Genomic DNA, 21211 nt, shown 5'->3' with positions numbered 1-21211 from the left:
AGCTCCGGTGAGCGATTCGTTGTTGTGTACGGTGCCCGTGAAGAGATCGTGAAATGGAAGCCAATCGACGTAACCACCGCTGAATGATGGAAGTTCCAGCTTCGGTAAACGTACATCACTAGCTGGTCTGACTTGTCTCACTGGAATGTTTGCTGCTCTTTCATTTGATTCAGTGACGAGTAGGATTGTCAGATCTTCGAGTCGAGCGACTAGAGGGTTGTATTCATCTTCGTGATCCGCGAAGTCGTCGTCGTCGGGATCGATATTTGCAACTACGGCATCGTGAACCTCATCCAAGTCTTTCGATAGTTTTTCCACCTTGTCTACATACAGCTTCAAGGCGACGTCAGATAGATTCGTTGCTGTTTGACCCACCACATTTTCAATCCTGGTGATCTGTCCCTTGATAGCTGCTCTTCTTCTCACCAGAACATCCATGATGACTTATGTTGATTCGTTTACGATCGGGATATGATCGATGGTTTAAACGGTTTCCAACGGAGAATCCACGCTAATTTTCACTGTCTCTCACGGAAAGATAGCCGATTCGATGATTAGTTGAGGAACATAATCAAGTTGACGAATGTATCCGGCTCGACGGACCAAAAAATGTCGTGAACAGCGAAATAAAAGACGCGAACTTTTCCGACATAAAAACCGGTAAACCTTTTTCCTCTTATTTCAAAACAGAACTGGCCGTTAATTTATTTTTACACGCGCAAAATAACACCTTTTTTAACAGCAACCAAAACTCACTTTCACGCGCGCGTGCGCTATATAAACATTTGAAAACGAATATAGGTACATGTACTATACAAAATTACGATGTGTACAACCGAACACACGGATTCGTCCACTAAGGTGCAAATAGTCTCATTAGGTGCAATTCGGGTTTTCTGGTATGTTGTATACCTTCGTAAATATCGTTTCGTACGAGTCGGAACTAATTAGATAAGATTTCTGATTGAACTTTTAGTTAATTTGTTAACGTTCAAAGAATTAGCGTCAGAGCTTTGATAGTAAATTAAGGTTACGTAAGCATAGTTTTTAGTCCGGAATGTATAGATTTTAGGCCACTGTTAACCGTCACTTAGATTTCACTTTTAAGGCTTACTTTATTTGTACTGTTATTAATACTGATAATTAAATATCGAATTTGTTATTGACTAAATGAGATCCTTCTTACTAGTTACCTTATAATTAGTCCATAATTAAACTAAAACTTGTCAGCCGGCTTCACTAGGCAGGTCTCTAATAGATTATATTAGAAGAACTGGGAAGTTAGCTACAAATGTAAGGTCCAAAATTAATTTTCGTGGAACGAACAGTGTTTAGCTTAAACTTAGTTTCCATTAGCGCCCGTAAAAACTGTTGTTGGTAACGGGATTGGAATTAGTGCGATAGGGGAAACTAAATACCGTAAGATAATTTTAATATCTATATCTCTCGCGTATCTGCCTCTCACGAGTCCCTTCGAGTTTTAGCCTCATTTGTCTAATTCGGCCGCGCTGCTCAACTTGATCTCCCGCTGGTACGGGTACCTCTATCGTATTTCCAAAACGGCAGAAGGAGATAAAGGGGAAGGATGACACAAGGGTTCCCAACTGTAACGGCAGTCCGACCAACCTCAAAAAGGCGCGAAAAAGTGGCGGGAGTACACACTTTTTCCAAACCAATTTACTCACCAAAAAAAGTCCCGAGAGATTTCCGCGGTACAATTCCGCCTTGTTGTAAATGCTTAAGTCTGACTCGAGTAACTGGACGATGTAGACGTTTTTGGTTTGGAAACCTGGAGGTATGTATTTTATCTCAGATTTTAATTAAAACTATTATTAGTCAATTTGTTTTTATCAGTTGACAGGATTTTATCCTAATTAAATTATTAAAACCCGAACAAGGCTCCAAGGCTTACCGAATCGTTTAGTTTGAATAGTTTCCTATTTTCACTATCGCTTTCCTGAACTTTAAAGCCGTCTGTTTGCACGTATTTACAGGCCCGTAGCCACGGGGGGGGGGCATTCGGGGGCAATGCCCCCTCAAAAATAAATATTGCCCCCTCAAATGAAATCTTTATTTGCCCCACCTGCCCCCTCAATTTAATCCATTCCCCCTCAAAGAATATTATCTGCCCCTTCATCAATATTAGTTTTTTAAACTTCTATTCGTAGAAATTTTACTTTTGGACCACTTGTCTTTGTCTCAAGTTTAGATGGTTATTTATAGGTAACTATTTCTTAATAAAATACAAGTTGTAGAATGGTCTGTTTCAGAAAGCAAGTTTTTTTTGTTGAACACCAAAAACATTTCACGGCGCCACTTATGTTAATTTTCGAAATTAAGTAACGGAAAAAATGTGCCCCCCCTCAGAAAAAGCTTTTTTTCTGGCTACGGGCCTGCGTATTTACTTTAACATTTAACCTGACTTGACTTTATATTAACTTGGGTAGATTTAAACCTTTTATCCCAAGTAATTAAATCAACTTGAACAGATTCGCCGCCATGCGACGTCAGTGAGTCACGTGAGCTGACGATTCTGACGACATCGTATGTCACCATTACGAAATTCGAGGTTGGTCGAAATGTTGTTACACTCGTAAAGCATTATAGCATATAGGCAGTGCCATTCTTCCCCTTTATCTCCTTCTCGTACAATGTTAACGCGTGCGCGTTTTTTAATCGGTTAGATAAGCTGGCTTATATTAGTATTTGCCATCATTCGTCGTAATAACCTTTAAAATTCAAAAGTACCGTATGAATAAAAGTATGAAGAGCTTCGATTTAAGCATCGTATGGCTGTGTCTATGGGCCACGGTGGAGTCGAACAACGCGCCGGTCGAGACCACGGCTGGTCCTATTGAGGGAACTCTTATTCGAGCACCAAACGGTAAGAGTGTTCGAGTCTTTTTGGGGATACCTTACGCCGTACCGCCGATAAATGAGTTGAGATTCAAGCCGCCAATCGCTTCAAAACCATGGAATACAACGTTTAGCGCTAAATCTCTGGCCAATTCGTGCGTTCAATTCCTAGCCGGTCTGGCTGAAAAATATCCCAAATTAGGTCTATTCCTGCCTGCTAATGACCCAACTTCCGAAGATTGCTTGTACCTGAACGTGTGGGTGCCTTCCGACTTTAAGACCAAAGACGTTTCTAAGATGTCTGTGATGATCTACATTTATGGCGGAGCTTTCCAAACTGGATCTTCTTCGATAGATATGTACGACGGCACCGTCTTGGCGTCCGAAGAGAACGTCATCGTCGTCAACTTCAACTATAGACATTCAATCTTTGGTTTTCTCTACTTGGGTAGCGAGGATTCACCAGGTATTTTCATAAATGGCTAATTTTGTATTTAGATAAAACCAGAGTATAAAATTTCTTGTCTCCCTTAAACGCGCGTTTCCAGGCTACCGATGATTTTTTCAACAATTACGGAGAGAAAATGATTTATTACTGCTGCGTATCTTAATGGCATCCCTCACTCGCAACAGGGGAAGGCATAGGGGTCACAAAAAAACTGGTTTCCAAGCACACTGCAAGTCTGGATTTTATGTGACCCCTCTGCCTCCCCCTGTTGTGAGTGATGGATCCCTTTAAGGCCACTTTGGAAATTAAATTCGGCCAAAGTTTCGGTTTTTTGTGGCCACTATTAGAATTTAAATAGACCACTCTCGAAATATAACAGTAAGTGTATTTTTATTGATAGTAATTGTTTAAGGCACGTTTAATACCACGAGGTCGTTCTCTCGCTTGCTTTTGACCAATTGGAACGTTTTTAGCTTCATCCGGAACTGGAAAGTAGTTTTTAACAATAGCATTCCCATTACGTGCTTGCAAACGTATCGTTTTTTTAAAAGGTGGATAAAGAGGAATATTTTCAGTTTATAGAGAGCTATATTAAACTAACCAAAGTCTAGTTTTGTTCGCACGATAAGTATCAAATGACTTCCTCGAAAAGTGTTTTGACAAACGAAGATAAGTGTTAATTTCTGTTTCTGTCAAACGTTTAGTTCCACTCGCTGGAATGAAGTGATATAACATGTCGTCACTTAATTTACGAATTCATCTAAAAACATGTGTGAACTCTTCCGAAGATTCACCGTTAGTTAGAGCAATAGCTATAGGGTGAAAAGTTCGGTTTTTGTAACAGGAAATCCTTCCAACTAAGAGGACCCCCACGGGAATATTTGCAAGGGTAAAATATCTTAGTCTTGGTCCTTTTCGAATTGTATTTCGGCTTTCGCAGATTTTAAATCCGGAAATACTTTTACTGGGCACTAATCACGCGATAATTTTGGCCTTTTACAGACTTGTTTCAAGAAATCATCGTCACTAGTTTTATTGTTCAAAATAAAATAAAAATTCTGAGAGGAAACGTGAAGAGCTTCCATGTCAAATATATGAACTAAAATATTATAATTAAAATTTTATCATTTAAAAGGTGGCCACAAAAGAAAACAAAAAATGTCGGACAAGTGTCATTTAATAAATTGGCCGAATTTCATTTTAATGATGGTCTATGAAATAAGAAATGAAATCATAGTCAGTAGGCTAATCACCCAAAGCACCACCTTAGGCCTAAGTCATCAAGCGATTTTTAAAGCCAATAATTCAGGTGGCCGGGTTACTATGCGTAGGAGGGTGGTGGCCCATTTATATTAAATCCTTAATTAGTACAATTTCCCGTGCAAGGTAATTTTAAATTTTACATAATAATTGTGAAGCCTGGAAATTGTCGGCTTATGTATAAACCGTGTACGAGAGTTAAACTATAAACCCAGCAACCTGAATTAAGGGCTTCAAAAGTCGCTTGATGACTTAGGCCTAAGGTGGTGCCTTGGGTATTAGCCAAGCTGATTACTATTATTATTATTATTAATACTCTTTATTAATAATAATATATATATTTACCAAATATTACCATAGAAACTACAAGAGGAATAGAAAGAGTCGATGAAAAGTGTTACGGGCTCGGTACGGGCAAATGTTCTCCGATCATTTCCGCTTGAATCTAATTGGCCGTCATTTCCAAAGTTTTTTTTTTTGGACCAGAGATAACCGGAAATGAAGGGAGAACCTTTTGCCCGTGTCATCTTAGTAAAGCACGTACAATGGCAGGGCCTTCTATTCCTGTGGTAGTTTCTATGATATTACAAAGCATGGCAACTATTAATAACTATCTCTAGAGAATACTAAAGATTCGACTGGTTAGGTCGGAGTCCGTAACCGAGAGAGTTGGTCCATTGTCCTCAGCTGTGCGAGGGTGGGTTTCGGGCAGCCCATGGTGTCGCCTTTTGTTGGACCATGATGGGGGCGTTTGTTTGCTATATGTGTGGCAGTCACGATGGCTGTCTCACTGGCTGAACGTTGTTTCGCAAAGCGCACTTTTGTCCCGGCCTGGTTAGTTTCGTAGGCCGCTGTAGTGCTTAGGCGGAACAGCGGGGTACAAATACATAGACTTATGTCCCGACGTCCCTTATATAGCGAGCCCCTCGGATGACGCTACCGGTCTCCAACATAATTGGCTGGAGAAGAAAGCCCGCCAAGAAATCTTTGCGGACTCACTGTGGTGACTCACCGGTAACTTTACCCCGCTCTTAACCCTTCGGGTCAGAGGTCGCCACTTTCGGAGAATTCCGAAGGTGGACGACGCGAGCGAGGATGAGTCATCCCTACCTTCCCCAGCAGCGATGGCCCAAAACAACGAGAGAACTGTTAGGGACAAAGCCTACATTTGCGGGTGCAAATGCGGGCTTTACACACCCCCACCCAAAAATTACATAATAAATAATGTAAAATAAAACATTATTTAATTATTATAATTTTTAGGAAATATGGCTTTGATGGACCAAGCACTCGCTTTCCAGTGGGTGCGAAACAACATAGCCGCGTTTGGAGGTGATGCCAATAAAGTGACCATATTCGGCCATAGCTCGGGCGCAGCGTGCGTCAGCCAACATCTGTTTTTGCCGTCCAGTAACAATTTATTCACCCGAGCCATTATCCAAAGTGGTAGCACATTTTCAACCAGATTGTTCGAAACTAAGGACAAGGCGTTGGCCAAATCTAAAAGACTGGCGAAGGTAGTTGGTTGCGATTGGTCGATTGCCAAGGACGTGACCAGTTGTTTGAGAAATAAAACGACCGAGGAAGTGGTCAAAGCCGCGCTGTCCAATAAAATTCGATTCATTCCGATTATCGATGGCGAATATTTCCCGCTTTCACCCGCTGAAGCGGTGCGGAATGGTCTCTTAAACGCGTCCATCGAAATAATGGCGGGTCATTGCACGGCGGACGGCTTCAAACCAGGAACAATATCACCGGGTTTAATTCGGGAAGATTCCAATTGGTTCGTAAGCGAAACCGAATTTGAGAATCACTTGAAATCATCTTTGGGCGCAGCTCCGAATTTGGAAAAATTAGTTCAAAAAGTCAAAACCTTCTATTCGAGCGAATCTGACACCAGCGAGACTAATTGGCGAGACAATTTAGTGGAGTACGTGACTGATACGCAGATAGTTTGTAGCACCAATATGCTAGCGGACATGGCTTCGGAAAACGGAAATACCTTTTACAAATACGAATTCGCGTACGTGCCCGCCATGTCCCCATTGGCGCGTTGGCAGCAGGTTGGTCATGGATTCGAGCTGCAGTTCGTCTTCGGGAAACCGTTACTGTCGAAAAATAACTACCCCCAAAAGGATAAAGAGTTTTCTCGGAAGGTCATGAAAATATGGGCCAGCTTTGCTAAATACGGGTAAGTCTTTGGCAAAACTGAACGTTGAAAAAACTTTAAAAGTTACATTCGGTCGAGAAAATCGTGTTAAAACAAAAGTCTAGTTGACAACTTTACGCCGAATTTATTACAAGTATAACCATAAGTGTATAATATTGTTACATAAGTATTCTTCACATGCAACAGTTTTACTGAGAGCTATTCACAAGGCAAACTGAATTACCGGCTTCGTCGCCGTTTTGCGTCCGCTCGCTAACGCGTCACACGTAGCCTTTGACAGCGCCTCGCTATGGGGAGATTTTCTTCTTGTGATGACGTCACTCCGTTACTAGCTCTCAGTAAAATATTCCCCAAAGTGACAAACTTATGGAACAATATTATAGACTTGCCACCACCCTCCTACGCATTGTAACCCGGCCACCTGAATTAAAGGCTTCAAAAGTCGCTTGACGACTTAGGCCTAAGGTGGTGCCTTGGGTATTAGCCTGGCTGATTATTATTATTATTATATATTATTATTACTTATATGGTATAACATTTCCTATTCTATCCCGAAACTTTGAAAGGGCGTTTTAGAACCACTGAATTTCTCTAAAAACACTAATAGTCGCTTAAATAAAACATCTTCACGGAAATCGCCAAAAAATAATATATCCGAGAGCCAGAAAGTAAATTTCAGGTCAGAAATATTACTTCTTGGCGATTTCATTGAAGATGTTTTATTGACGCGTCTATTGGTATCTTTCCACATAAAATAGAAGTAACAGCGACGCTAGCTAACAAGTGACTTCTTAGCTAGAAAGAAGATGATTAACAGAAAACCCAATGCAGCATCTAGTATTTCATATCGACTAGGTCATTCTTGAAAGTCCCGTTAAGTAGACCTTCATTGTGCCTTGAAAGCTCCTAAAGGGAAAAGTTTCAACGGCCATTCGATTTCCCATGGTAACCAAAAAGGTTAATTCCAATTACCTCGATTTTTCCGACAAACCGCGGAAGGATAAGTCATATCACGCCTCTAGATTTACTATGTGTATTACTCCATTAACGACAAGAAATGCAAAACTGAAATAGCGTAGGATATTGTTTTACTGTATTAACCACATTTTTTGGATGAAATCTAAATTTTAAAAGCGGATAGTAGGTGTTCTTACTAATCTTGCGAGAATAGCAACTTGATGAGTGCCAATTTCTTGGTCGAAGTTATATTAAACATAGAAGCCTATGTAACCAAATCACTCATAAGGATACCGTAAAGGTATTTTCCATAATGAAGCTAGCTTGTTCACGGGGTATGACATATAAATTACGTCATAATGCATGACGAAAACACTCAAAACAGCGTTTTCAACTTCATAGCTAGTTAGTAAGTGAAAAGGATTTTGAAAACTCACAGAATTCCCTGAGCATTTTAATATATCCAAGAGTCACTGAGTCAGCCTCAGGACCTGCAAGTTACTGTTTACTACGGTTATATTACTAAATAAAAGCTCTTAACAATCGTCGACTAAAAATGCGATAATTATGCAACATTGCGATTTAAGGCTGTGTCCGTAAACTGCCAGGCAGAAATTTTGGTAATTTTAAAACCAAATCTTCTAGCTAGGAATTTCTCCAATATAAATTACGATTGATATTATAGATTTATGCCTCCGAATACAGTAATTGTGGTCACTGGAGGGCCCCTTCCAAGGATGGGCTACGGCCTAGGTTGGCCTAGGCGGAAATACGGCACTGTTTATACCGTGCTTGTTGAAATAATGGAAACTTTTCACCTTTAAGGAAACAACCTGGTAGCTTTTTTGACATTTTAAGGCTTAGCAAAAACACGACGTTCTGGTTACAGGTGAAATGTTTCCATAATTCCAACAAGCACTGTATAAACAGTAACTTCCAGGTCCTAGCTCTCGGATATATTATAAAATGGTGATTTCCTTGAAGATGTTTTATTGAAGCGCCTACAGCACAAGCAATAGACTTTTCCATTTACGGTTCACTATAATTGTATGTTCCGCATAAATTAAATGATCATTGAAATAGTTTTAATGGTACTGTTATACTTATTATACGCATTGTAACTATTGTTAACCTTTGATGGTCCATCTAATTAGTACACTTCCATGATTTTCACACAATCACCACGATTAAGATTAAGGTACCTCATATTTCGGTTAAATGAGTAAATTTGTGAACTTCCCGTTGCAGGTGTCCAGAAGCAGTCGGCTCGGCATTCAATTTCAGATATCCAAGTTACACGACGAAGAAAAAAGAAAATTACGTCCTAAATGAAATAAGTGTCATCAAACGCGCCATCTCATCTAACAGATGCAAATTTCTCTTCAGTGTTCCTACTTTTGATGATAAGAAATAAATTAAAACTATACGGTTCATTAATGTTCAGTTTACAAATAAAACGATAAACGCTAAACAGTATTGTGCAAGAATACATTCAGTGACGTATCGTATGTGACACCCCGTGCAAAATGTTGAATGACATCCCATTTTGGGCGAAGACTACAGTGGCCATTGTCTACTTTCACGCTATTTCAAGCTGAACTCTTTTAATTTTGTATTTTTACTTATAAAATTAATATTTATGTGTAGAACAGCCTCTTGTTTGGTGATTAAAATAATTTTGACCATTTTAAATTTATAAGTAATTAAGTTATTACGTTTTAATTTGGACCCCCGGAGCTAATAAAGTTGGGCAAGCGCCCAAACTAGCTTTTAGTTAGGACCTTATATCTCGTTAACTATTAGAATTATCAAAATTATTTTAAGCACTAGAGGAAGGTTCAGCCTAATAAGAAAATTATAATTCAATTATGTAATTGTTAAAACAGAAACGTTCAACTTGAACGAAAAAGAAGCTTTTGCTCTTCCCTCTTAAGAAGATACTTATTTTGCTCGTCCGTAAATGTCGTCAATGCCCGTAGCCAGGATTTTTCAGTTGAGGGGCATTGGAACACGTGGTTTAAATAGATATAAATTAAATTATTATAAAAGGTAAATTGAAGTTGATTTTCCAATCAGGTTAGTTTGGTCTTTATTTCTTTGTGTTTTTACCACACATTTATCCATATTTAGACTTACAATGACTTGATTAATCTCACGCGAGCCGATAACGAAACTAAAATGGTGTAAACTGAGAACAAATTGAGAACGTTCTAATTGTTGTGAACCATAGGACGTCACTACACGGAGGGAATGAAGAAATAAGCCTCAGTTAGTATACTTGGGTAAAGCTAAATAAACGACGACACTGTACAATAGCATATAGACTACATTACTACGGAAAATTAACCTTATTTAGTATAGTCCAATCAATATTTCTACTTGATTACGGTCGAGCCATATTATTGTTTCTGCTACAGCTAAAACTTTCAACTTCAAATGGTGGAAGTGATAATAATAAAGTAAGGTACACAAAAGTAAATAACATAGTTTGGACAGTTGGACTTCACTTAATATATCTGAATAAGATATTTTTTATTGATTTCGTTTACTTACTTTGATATTTTTCTAGGGGCACAATGCTATTTTTAAGGGGACACAGAGACTTTTTGGGAGGGCCCGAACCCCACAGGCCCCCTCGCTGTCCTGGTCATCAAATAGTGTTTGGTGCAGTGGCGGCGTAAGGGGGGGCGAGGGGGGCGGTCCGCCCCAGGTACCAGGGTAGCCAGGGGTGCCATCGGAGAAGCTCGAGGGGGGGGTGCAAAACACTGCCGCCGCCCCGGGGACCCAGCCTTCTTAAGCCGCCACTGGTATGGTGCCCAATCACAGTGGCACCAGGTTCTATTTACCGACCCGTGCTTCTCATAAAGATAAAACACTTGGGGCTAAAATGGCGGTTATGGCCATAGCTATGCAGTGCTAGTATTTTAAAGGGGTTTTGGCATACAGGGAGTTTCGTTCAAAGCAAAACACCAAGGTTTCTGTCAACTAGGAGCAACAAACACAGCACCCCACACAAGGAGAATGCAGCCCGTCAAAAGTCGTGGATTTTCTTGTGTGCATTTTTCATTGGTTAGAAGCTTTAGCGCCTGCTGCCCGCGGAAAGGGAAAATTCGGAAATTGTCTCCCCCCCGTGCGTGTAAAATGTTCAGCGTAAAGGTTCGTCCAATGAAATTTGTACACAACACTGCGTTATCGTGTTTAAAGGCTAGCTGCGTTATCCTTGTGTTTGTTGCTCCTAGCTGTCAGCAGTGGCGTAGCTGATGGTCCGCAGGGCCCGCGGTGCGGGGGGGCCTCGAGCTTTGTGGATGGGGGCCGTTAACCATAAAAAAATTAAAAAGGGGGGCCTCATAGAGATTTTTGCGGGGGGGCCTCTGAGTTCTCAGCTACGCCACTGGCTGTCAGGTAGTTCGGGAAATGTTTGCGAAACTTTCACCACATTTGACATGTATTATGGGCAATTTAATGGTGTTTCTTAATCGCTTGAACTAGAGGTCGGGGACGGTTAATCATTATCCATTTTTAAATTGATTTTTTCGGGAAAAAAATTTAAACAAAGAAATTTACCGGTTAATATTTCGGAAAATGATTAAAAAACATGTGTTATTCGTAAAATTTGAGCTTTTTCTCGAAAAAAACGTCGTTTTTCCGATTAATTTTACAAATTTATCAAAAAATTAATACAGAAATATAAATTACTTGATCAAAACGTTTTACGAATAATTTTGAGAGCTTTATCTATTGAATAAAAGTTAACCATCCCCGACCTCTAGCTTGAACCAGATTATTTATTAACAAACATGGGTTACAAATTCCTTGGACCAGTTTCCTAGGGACGACTTAAAAAATTACCGCAGCTTTTTAATTGAGCACACAGGCGCCATCTGCTGCTGTTTCGCGGGAAAATATAAAGTTCGTATATTTGAAACTAGATGGCGATAGTGCTCCAAAATTTAATTTTAAATTAGCGAGTATTAGCAATCGATATAGTGCCTGGCCACTGCGTAGTTTAAGCTAAGATGTAACACAAATTTGCGGCACAATAAACGAAATTATAAAAACTGTCTATATTTTAATTCAAATAATTACAAAATACAATTTTAACAAAACCATTTGATTATAAATTACTAATGTATATACAGGAAACAACTAAGCTAGACACGTGTCCTAGATGAATTTAACTCCTTCATTTCCATCAAAACTAATAAGCTTTGCTTTACCATTCTCCTCTAAAACTTGTATCGCTTTACGCAGCATCTCTTCATCTAACCCGTGAAATTCTTCTCCAACAGTGTCATCTCCGGAAATTAGCTCGAAAAGTGTACACACTGTATTAGTCATTCCATGACTTGATGCCTTATGTTTCAAAGAGTGTAAGATTTAATAAAGACACACAAGAGCCACAAGAAAAATAAAGTACATACCCAGGTGTAAATTATATCAGCCCATTCATTCGGCTTCCTCCAATATACAAAACAGCGTTGTTTTTGTTTATCTATCCATTCCACATTGCCTAATGTAACATATAATGCATTTAACAAAAATAAACAAAAAATACTTTTCTATAAAACGTACCAGTTTGATTTAGATTTTCAAGGACCACATATATGGCTTCAAGAGGAAGTTTCCCTGAGAAAGTAAGAGCAGTTTTAATGAATAATCAGTTTACAAGAAAAACACAAATTTTACAATACTACCAACGGTTAATTTCGCTGTTATAAAACAACTGGCTGTTTTGAGCTTCAGTTACGTCTAGGCGGTACTGTTTTTGGTATTTACAGAATCCAAGAATAACATTTCGCCAACCTTCCAGCTGTTTACTTCTAGTGTCCAAATTTGGTTGAAGCCTAAACCAGGAACAAATCCGAACAATATTCAAGGGTAACAATTAAAAAAAAAAGTTAGACAGACCAAGGCTTATAGTTTTAAAATTAATTTTATAGATAAGTCAAAATTTAGCATTATTTGGAATAGGTCGTATATTAAGTCCAAATACTATCACAGCATTAATAAAAATAACATGAAACATTTAATTTACGTGAAAAATGGTGGAAAATTGTACTGCCACGGCCACTCAAATTCGGCCATCCCTTCCCCAAAATGACGGAGTTCGCGAAGGGAACAAGCTAACAGACGACACTCGCAATTTACAAAGCACGGGGGGGGGGTCCTACCCTTTGAGTTGGGAATAAATAGAGGTACAACTAAATCTGGCTGGCGCCGTACCAATTTCGTTCCATAAGGAGAATTTATAAACTTTATCTTTCTACCGTGGCGGCATCTGTCTCTAGTGGTGGCAACTATATGGCAATTGAATTTTTTCGCGAATCTGATGCGAAATTGAAATATATGATTTCTCGTAACAAACAAACCTTTGAAGTTGTTTAAAAATAATTTTATTCTGTCAACACGATCCTTTTTAACTCAAGTTACGGTGAGTTAGCTAATAATTATTTATTTTTAGCCATATAACTTTACAAAATATAGATGGCGCTACCGCTTATTATAAAGATGAATTTCGTACAGTCTTATCAGAACAGGTCCTGCGTAACCATGGAAACCGAAATCGTAATTGTAATTCTAGCAGTATTATTCCCAATTCAATGGTCCTACCCAAAGAAAGTGTGGACAGCTACCTCCTATTAAAACGGTCTCTTTAGAAAGAAGCGGCATGGAGAGATATCGGTGAATGAAATTTTAGACGTTAGGTTTCATTTTTTCTAGATATCTGGCGCTATAAACCGAGTCATAAAGCAAGAAACGGTAAAGAAAACCTACAACCTACGTAACGATAAGCTCAGATCCTTGAGCCGATATTTTCGTTCATTTACTTGCAGATTGATACGACCGTAAAAGTCTTTGAATGGATTAAGTAAATCACAGTGGGCAATGAACAAACTGAGACCTATAACCCCTAGTCCCCTACGTTATTTCAATTTTTACTGTAAGTTCCTTAGCTGCTCAGGCCCATATAGTGCTGTTCACTCTTCGAATGGAGTATATTAAAATAAAAACGTTTTATTTATAACAAGTAAATACTCTTTAAATATCTAATGTATGCATTTTTTAAAGTCCATATGGCATAATTTAACTTGGAAAATTATAAACCTATTTTTCAAAGATTTTAAAACCTTTAAACTTTAAGCCTTTGTACTTAAATTAATGTATTCATGCGTTTCATAATATTCAGTAATGTTCCCATAATAGCAAAAGGGATTATAAAATTCTTAGAATATTTGTTATTTCATAGTCAGAAGTGATGCAGTGATGCCTTCCATTACAGTTCCATTTATTGAAAATTTAAGCATACAATTTTATACATAAAATAGGCCATATGCCCTTAGTTACTTAGTTATGGTTGTAAAATTTCCAATATTGTTAAAATGATTGGAAAAAAATTTGTAAAATATTTATAAAGAAATTGGTGTCAGATTTATTTAAAAAAAAATTTTCCTTTAAGCTCAAGATCACAATGATAACATTGTCAAAGAAACTGAAGAAAGAAGCGAATGAAAGAACAAATACCAAAGAGGACACTTCCCTAGCTCAGAGAAGAATCTCAATAAGAGATAAACTTTTAATTAAAGGTATAAACAGAAGTATATAAAATGTCTTATTAGAGAAGAATCCATCTCTTTGTCCTGTTAATGTGGTTTGCTTGAAACATATACTTTCACAGGATCCTGCTGATTTTTCAAAATACGCTTCAGAAGAAAAAATAGTGCAGCACTAAATACATCATATATTATCTTTCTAAAACTATTACAACGGGAAGTATATAACACAGAGTACACTCGCGATTTGGTGGGAAATTCATTCCTATTGAAAACTGCAATTAGCTTATGAAGGTACTTATGATTAATTTAATGGTCTAGATGAATACTTCTCTTGTAAGATACGTATTATAAACTTCTGGTATGAATCATTCTACCATTTGTAAGGTATATAAATCTTCCTGATTTTTAAAATGAGGAATATCTTTTAAAATGTTTGAATTCATAAAATGTTCCTAAAACACTTCCTGATATCTTTACTTTCAAAAAATTTAAACGTAGAAGTTCAAGAAATGCAATTGCATAAACCACCAACATGCGGAGTTAATTTTGAAAATCCCAATGAACTGTGTAAATTTGAATTGATTGTGATACCAGATGAGGGTTACTGGCAAGGAGGAAAGTTTAAATTTCATATAGATGTACCGGATGATTATAATATGGTGGTACGACATATTTACCTTTAAGAAATTCTATGTAGTGATCAAATAGTTTAAACAACCATTTTTGTTTTTTATAGCCTCCCAAAGTTAAATGTTTAACTCCTTTATGGCATCCAAACATTAGTGAAAACGGTGATATATGCCTCAGTCTTTTAAGGCAAAATTCCATTGATGGACTTGGTTGGGCACCCACAAGAACGTTAAAAGATGTAGTATGGGGCTTAAATTCTCTATTTACCGTAAGTTAATTTAAACAATTAGGGATGCATCGATATATTGGCCTATTTTTCTAATATCAGTACCGATATTAATAAAATATTTTCAGAAAAATATTTAATAATAAGAAAATTATCGATTAACTAATAAAATATTTTATTTGATTGGCCGTTCCACGTACACCAGACTTCAGAAGCTAGATCATGCCTTTTTTTAAACGGGGTTACGAGTGTAAACAAATAAAAAACAACAATATTGGATCAGGGTTTATACACGACCTGGAATACCTGGAACAGTCAGGGAATTTGAAAATGTTTCTAAAGGTCAGGGAATTTTAAAATGATTCCCAATGGTCAGGGAATAGTCAGGGAAATTTAAAATGGTCCAAAATAGCAAGGGAATTTTAAAATGACCCCAAAAACAAATTCGGCAAATAAATTTTTGAAAAATGTATTAAAAATACATAATTAACATTTTTCAAGATTTTACCTCAAAATATAAATTTATTCTACAAAAATGGTCAGGGAAAACCTGGAAAAGTCAGGGAATTTAATTCCGGAAATTTTGTACGAACCCTGTGGATTTGTGATAGTAAATATGTATCACGTAAAATGAAAAGAAACATTCGGATATGTTCTTAAAAACTTCTTTTAATGAAAAATTATAATAAAATGGTATGACAGTGCACTGAACCGTCTTTAATAATGATTTTATCATATACACTACTGTTATGATAGATAACGTTAATATCGGCCATGAATAGCCGATATATCGGCCGTACCCATATCGGTGCATCCCTATAAACAGTTGATATTTTTAGGACGCAGTTGTAAATTTATATTTTTATAGGATTTACTCAATTTTGATGATCCCTTAAATATTGATGCTGCGGAGCATTACCAAAAGGATAAGGTGAGGTTAATTCAATGAATCAAATTGTATAATTGCTAGTTCTTCAGTGACATTGAATAAGCTTAGAGCGAGTAGTAAATAGATTTGGTTAGTTTTATTGTAACTGATTCATTACCATTAATAACAGGAAGGGTTCAAAGTGAAAGTGCGAGAGTATGTCCAGAAACATGCCAAAAGATAGGCAGCTAAAATGTCACCTGGAGGTGCCTAAATTAACAGTTCCCTGCGGAACAGAAAAAGACGTTGCGCTATGATAAGCTAAGGCTGGTTTTTCATATCCCAGTTTTGAATACTTGGTTGAAAGCTAAAGCAAGAAAATATAACGTATTTAGGCACCTTTTCAATTTAGATAAATTAATTTCTTGTGAGATATTCTGTAAATTTATTGTAAATGTGTATAATAAAAACTGTCTTACTTTTTTGTGCATTTTACGGAAGTTTTCAATTTTAAATAAAAAACACAAATCATGCATTGTAAGTTTTATTACTTGTATATTTGTACATCATATTTGGAAAAGTTCAATTATCAGAGCAATGTAGAGGTACCATTGTATATTAAGGAAAAAAATCCATATTTAAAATATATTAAACCAATAAACATTACCAAACTAGGGTGAAAAGGTGGCAGTTTTAACGCTAAAGGGTGACTTAAGCTACCAACAATTCACATTTATCACCAGTATATGAATATTAAAAATCTTATCATGCTTTATTTTGCATGAAAAGCAATTATTTTGAATAGTTATTACTATAATAAGGTAACAACCACCTCCTGATCGTAAGTAGCTACCAAATTCTATGAGATAACTACTATTGGGGAATTACCACAAAAACCTTTTCTATCAAAGTAGTATTAATCCAGTTGAAACATTATTCCTGAAAATTGGGTGTCAGATTCATCATTTTCCTCTGACAATGACTCCGATTGTGCGCCGTTTTCCAATGAGCCAGATAAAATATCACTTTTTATGGAATTATTCTTCCTATTTCTGGAATTTTTTCTTCCACGCTTTGGTTTTTGATGATTAGGGTCGCGGGGTGGGTTAGTCCTAAAATCTGGATTATTATCAAAACCGTGAACCCGATTTTTAATAGTCCGAAAATCTAGTTTTTGAAATTTTTCATTTGCATCCATTTCCACATTATCATTGCAAATTTTCACATCCTGAGGAGCCATAGCTTTTGGTGCTTGATTTTCATTATCTTCTAACTTTATGGTAGTGTTATCATCATATTTATCCATTTTGTTGATATATGTCTCTTCAGCCAGTATTTGCTGACTTGTGGTTTCAACCTCTTCATTGCCACTCATACCTTCACTCTCTGATCCCGATGTTCCACTGTATTTTCCTTTTTTGGCAGCCGATTTCTTTTTATTCAAATTCCTTTTCTGGTTCTTTTTCTTTTGGCCCAAAATACTGGCATTAGCCCTGAACAAAAATACTGCATTACCAAATCTACTTAATTTGAAATTACCATATTCGCAATAATAACACGTACATTATCTAATACATATTTAACTTACTTAAATATTGTTTTTGAAATATAGTCACTGAATCGAACAGATTTTTTGGGTTTGTCTGATTCACAGCCCCCAAAATCAGATTCAGGTGATGCCAAGTCGTTAGACATCCACGCATAATCATCACTTGATTCTGAAATGCTTCTCCAATTGGCTGAATTCTTTAGTATGCCTCTGTAACGTCTCATTGGACTCTGGAATTATTATCCGAAAATAATAATGAGTTAGGGAAACTTATAAGTATAGTAAAATGAAATAAGTAATGAAATATACCATGTCTTCACTCATTTCACTTGATTCAGATGAAGTTCTTTGCTTAAATTTGTTAAAATATTTATCAGAAATATTTTCTAGACCATCAAAATTCTTTGGTCTTTCAGGTTTTTTAAATTTATGATCAGCCATCTGAACTTGAATAGTTACGGAATTTTCAGAAATGTCTTTAACTGAAACGTGAGTGTTTTCTAATGCCACACCTGATGTTAAAATAATTTCGTTGCTTTCCTGAAACAAAGGAAAATTGTTATTGTTATTTGTCAAAACTTAATTTTTACTAAATTAGATATTGAACAAACTTTGAACTTTAAATGTTTTTTCGATAAGGATTCTGCATTTGGAAATTCGTGATCTTGCCATCCATTTTTATTTAGAAACAGTATCTTTCCAGAGTAAGAAATTTTCTTGCTCTTTTTTAGAGACAATATTACATTGTTTTTTGATACATCAAGTTTTGGTTCTTTAATTGCTAGGTCTTCAGACAATTTCAATCCAAAACCAAATTTTGATTTGGAATTGCAAGCAGTTACAAAGAGAGATTTTTGGAAGTCATCAACTTCAATTTTAACAAGAGAAGGGTCGATGGTCTGCAGATAAAGGATGACTATCATTAATTCATCAGACTGATTGCAAATAAAGTCTTCAACAAGTGTATAGCCTTCCTCGTTATATTTATTATCAAAATTGTGCAAATTGAGGTCTTTTGATTTTCCCAGTTCTTGAATATCTTTTTCATCCAAGATTAGTTTTTCATGCATTTTTGTAAATTCATTTACTGTTTTTTCTTGTTCATCTTGGCATAATTCTAAAGTGGTAACAAATTCTTCATTCTCAGATTTTGGCTGAAGTTCATCTTCAGAAAATGGTACAACAGGAATCACAACATGGAGAACTTTTTCACCACCATCAAATTTAGCAGAACCCTTGTCCGCAAATACTGGGAATGGCAAGTCAAGTAAAAGCTTATACGAAACCTTTTCATATGAATGCAAGGACAGGCTCTTTTCTTGAACATCAAGTTCCATATTAGTTAAAGAATCCAATTTGGGTAATTCAATTGCAATTGCCAGCTCTTTTGGTCTTGTATTAGAGGAGTTCATGGACATAATGGTGTAATCCTCCATGGATAAAGATGATCTGTGTTTTATGGTATACTTCGGTTGCAAAGGGGAACAACCTTCATTTTCTTCTACATAACCATTTGGTGGTGCTTGATTTGAGCTACTAGAATCATGTGGGGTAATAATACTATCCACAACTCTGTTTTTGTTCTCGCAGACACTTTCTTTCTCTAGCTTTTTTCTTATGACACTTGGAATTGGCTTGCCTTTGTACTTCATTTTTGGATACTGCAGAAAATCACGCTTGAACTGAATGTTGAATTTTGATTCTATGCCATCCAGCGCAGTTTGCTCAACAATTTTTCTAAATCTGTCATTTTTCTGGGACATATACAAAGTGTCTGCGTGAAATACTACATCATACACAGTGCATGGCTTTCCAGCTTTATCGGTATCTTCCTGGGGTTTGGAGAGAAAATAAGGTATATTCCAGTTTAGGCCAGGAGTGCCAGAAGAATCTGCTTTGGAGCAACTTGGCTTCTCCACATGCTTATTTTTGCAGATGTTGATAAAAACCTTCTTGGAATCATCTGCTTTGATAGTCTTCAAGACGTAATTACTTTCAGGGTAAATAAAGGTGATGTCCATTCCTCTTTCTTTTTCGAAAATTTTAAGCTCTTCCTCATACCTCTTTCTATTTTCTGGATCATTCATTTCTTCAGCATATTCCATAAACATTTTCCTAAACTTGTCATCCTTTAGAGCATCACCCAATTTCTTTATCTCATCTGGTGTAATGCAATCTCCTTCGTTACTTACGCTTGCCATTATCTTTAATACAATTTGTTTTCAAAATGCCGGATAAAAAGATGTAGAAGATCACGCGTTAGGCCATTTTCACGTAAGCCCTTTTCAACAACAATGACACATTTTTATTATGGTAAGGTACCGGGATTGGGTTAGTCCATGTGTGAGCAAAACAACTGTATGAGGTAGATTTATCATAGATTTACGGCGTGTTAGCAACCAAATATTTACAACTGTTCAGAAAATACACAAAAATTTTGTCATACAGAATGTAAGAAATTAATTGCAATGACCAGCGGACTTTCTTTTAACAAAGTTCAATCTCTTATTCAATTAAATCACACGTGTATAAATTGTTACCCCTAGGCTGCCGTATAAAAATGGAACAATCCGGATCAGCTTGAATTTATTTTTAAACTGGACAAGCAGCTGAATAGTATTTTGTGAAGTCTGTGTAGTACGAAGAGTAACGTCCTGCTCTAAGCTACACCTCATTCCATGGTTTAAAGTCCCAGACGATGAAGTTTTTTATCTCTCTAAACCCTTGAACGAGCCGTGAACGAGCAAACCTAGAAATCGTAAGCGCTTGGATTTGGTTCCATTATTTTAAAATATCGTACAGGTGGCGCTTCCTAAATACGTCGTATCTGTGATTCTTTGCGCTACGATTGGCCAATCTCTCTTTAGAATCATAATTTGTAAAATACGCCACCAGGCGTTAAAAATAAAAAATTTACAGATGCAGTTACCTAAATTATTTCGTTACATTTTCACAACCTTTATTTATTTGTCAGCTCTAGTATGCGCTGCCATCTACATTATTATAGAGTAGTAGCACTCTGTAGCTTTGGCCATGGCCGCCATTGTGGGCGCGAATTTTTTTTGAATAGGAAAAAGCAAGGGTGACGTCGTGTGACGTAGCACTGCCATTACTCTATATGTTAAAAAGAGTACCACCAATTAAATTCAAAGTATTTTGTGTTCATCTATTTGTACCCAAATGAATTGTGTATTTTAGAAAGTTTAAGTAAATGGCAAATAACAAAAAAATTTAGAAAACAACACTTTATTTCCTTAGAAAATAAAAATAATTCTAAGCTTCAAATGTATTAAATAATATCAGACTTACACAATACATAAAAAGAAATTGATTTATAAGATTAAAAGTTTGGCATATAGAATTTCATATATTTGACTTTATATCAAAAATGTATCTTAGTTATTTAATTAACTTTGAAAAGAGTTGTTGTCATTTGGTATAATTGTAATTACGTTAGATATTTTCAATTTCTTTTCTTGTAATGATTCTGTTACATCACATATGTCTAAGTTACGTTTGACTTGGGAGTTTAATCTTTGTTCGCACATTTCACACCTAAGATAAGGAAATCTAAGTTGGTCTATACTAATTATTTCAATAAGCATGGAACAGTTGCAGTCTTCATACACATAGCCCCCTACAGGATAAACCCTCTTGAAAAGGGAATTTTCTGCCTCTTGGTCAGATATAGCA

The 21211-nt window shown here is 36.7% G+C and overlaps 4 protein-coding genes across 7 annotated transcripts; 2 read left to right on the top strand and 2 right to left on the bottom strand.

The window, feature by feature from the left end:
* Positions 1–1541: 1541 nt before the first annotated feature.
* On the top strand, positions 1542–10076 carry LOC149947986 (cholinesterase-like). 3 transcript variants are annotated; one of them, XM_090171827.1, is made up of 4 exons: positions 1542–1795; positions 2490–3322; positions 5828–6755; positions 8940–10076. In XM_090171827.1, exons 2-4 carry the CDS (start codon positions 2752–2754, stop codon positions 9103–9105), a joined length of 1665 nt encoding a protein of 554 aa, XP_090027953.1. In that variant the 5' UTR covers positions 1542–1795; positions 2490–2751; the 3' UTR covers positions 9106–10076. The 3 variants fall into 3 exon arrangements, with proteins under 3 accessions (XP_090027953.1, XP_090027955.1, XP_090027954.1); XM_090171829.1 differs by lacking the exon at positions 1542–1795 and having other exon boundaries at positions 2476–2569; positions 3136–3322; XM_090171828.1 differs by lacking the exon at positions 1542–1795 and having other exon boundaries at positions 2476–2884; positions 3059–3322.
* A 1664-nt stretch (positions 10077–11740) lies between these two features.
* Positions 11741–12858, bottom strand: Vps25 (vacuolar protein sorting 25). The gene is made up of 5 exons (XM_090172513.1): positions 12727–12858; positions 12390–12535; positions 12264–12317; positions 12113–12201; positions 11741–12044 (listed from the first exon to the last, which is right to left on the bottom strand). Exons 1-5 carry the CDS (start codon positions 12774–12776, stop codon positions 11856–11858), a joined length of 528 nt encoding a protein of 175 aa, XP_090028639.1. The 5' UTR covers positions 12777–12858; the 3' UTR covers positions 11741–11855.
* Positions 12859–13334: 476 nt separating this feature from the next.
* Positions 13335–16464, top strand: LOC149947984 (NEDD8-conjugating enzyme UBE2F-like). 2 transcript variants are annotated; one of them, XM_090172511.1, is made up of 7 exons: positions 13335–13451; positions 13526–13719; positions 14149–14275; positions 14744–14907; positions 14982–15143; positions 15970–16032; positions 16160–16464. In XM_090172511.1, the coding sequence occupies exons 3-7, from the start codon at positions 14161–14163 to the stop codon at positions 16211–16213; spliced, it is 558 nt and encodes a 185-aa protein (XP_090028637.1). In that variant the 5' UTR covers positions 13335–13451; positions 13526–13719; positions 14149–14160; the 3' UTR covers positions 16214–16464. The 2 variants fall into 2 exon arrangements, with proteins under 2 accessions (XP_090028637.1, XP_090028638.1); XM_090172512.1 differs by lacking the exon at positions 13335–13451 and having other exon boundaries at positions 13501–13719.
* Positions 16465–16492: 28 nt separating this feature from the next.
* Nop17l (PIH1 domain-containing protein Nop17-like) lies at positions 16493–20225 on the bottom strand. The gene is made up of 4 exons (XM_090172510.1): positions 18130–20225; positions 17828–18058; positions 17558–17748; positions 16493–17462 (listed from the first exon to the last, which is right to left on the bottom strand). The coding sequence occupies exons 1-4, from the start codon at positions 19717–19719 to the stop codon at positions 16886–16888; spliced, it is 2589 nt and encodes an 862-aa protein (XP_090028636.1). The 5' UTR covers positions 19720–20225; the 3' UTR covers positions 16493–16885.
* Positions 20226–21211: the final 986 nt, after the last annotated feature.

The sequence above is a fragment of the Leiobunum rupestre genome, chromosome 4, assembly GCF_980474605.1.
Source record: "Leiobunum rupestre chromosome 4, qqLeiRupe1.1.hap1, whole genome shotgun sequence".
NCBI lineage: Eukaryota > Metazoa > Arthropoda > Arachnida > Opiliones > Sclerosomatidae > Leiobunum > Leiobunum rupestre.
The sequence above is the reverse complement of the archived record's forward strand: the minus strand, read 5'-3'. Positions and strand labels throughout refer to the sequence as shown.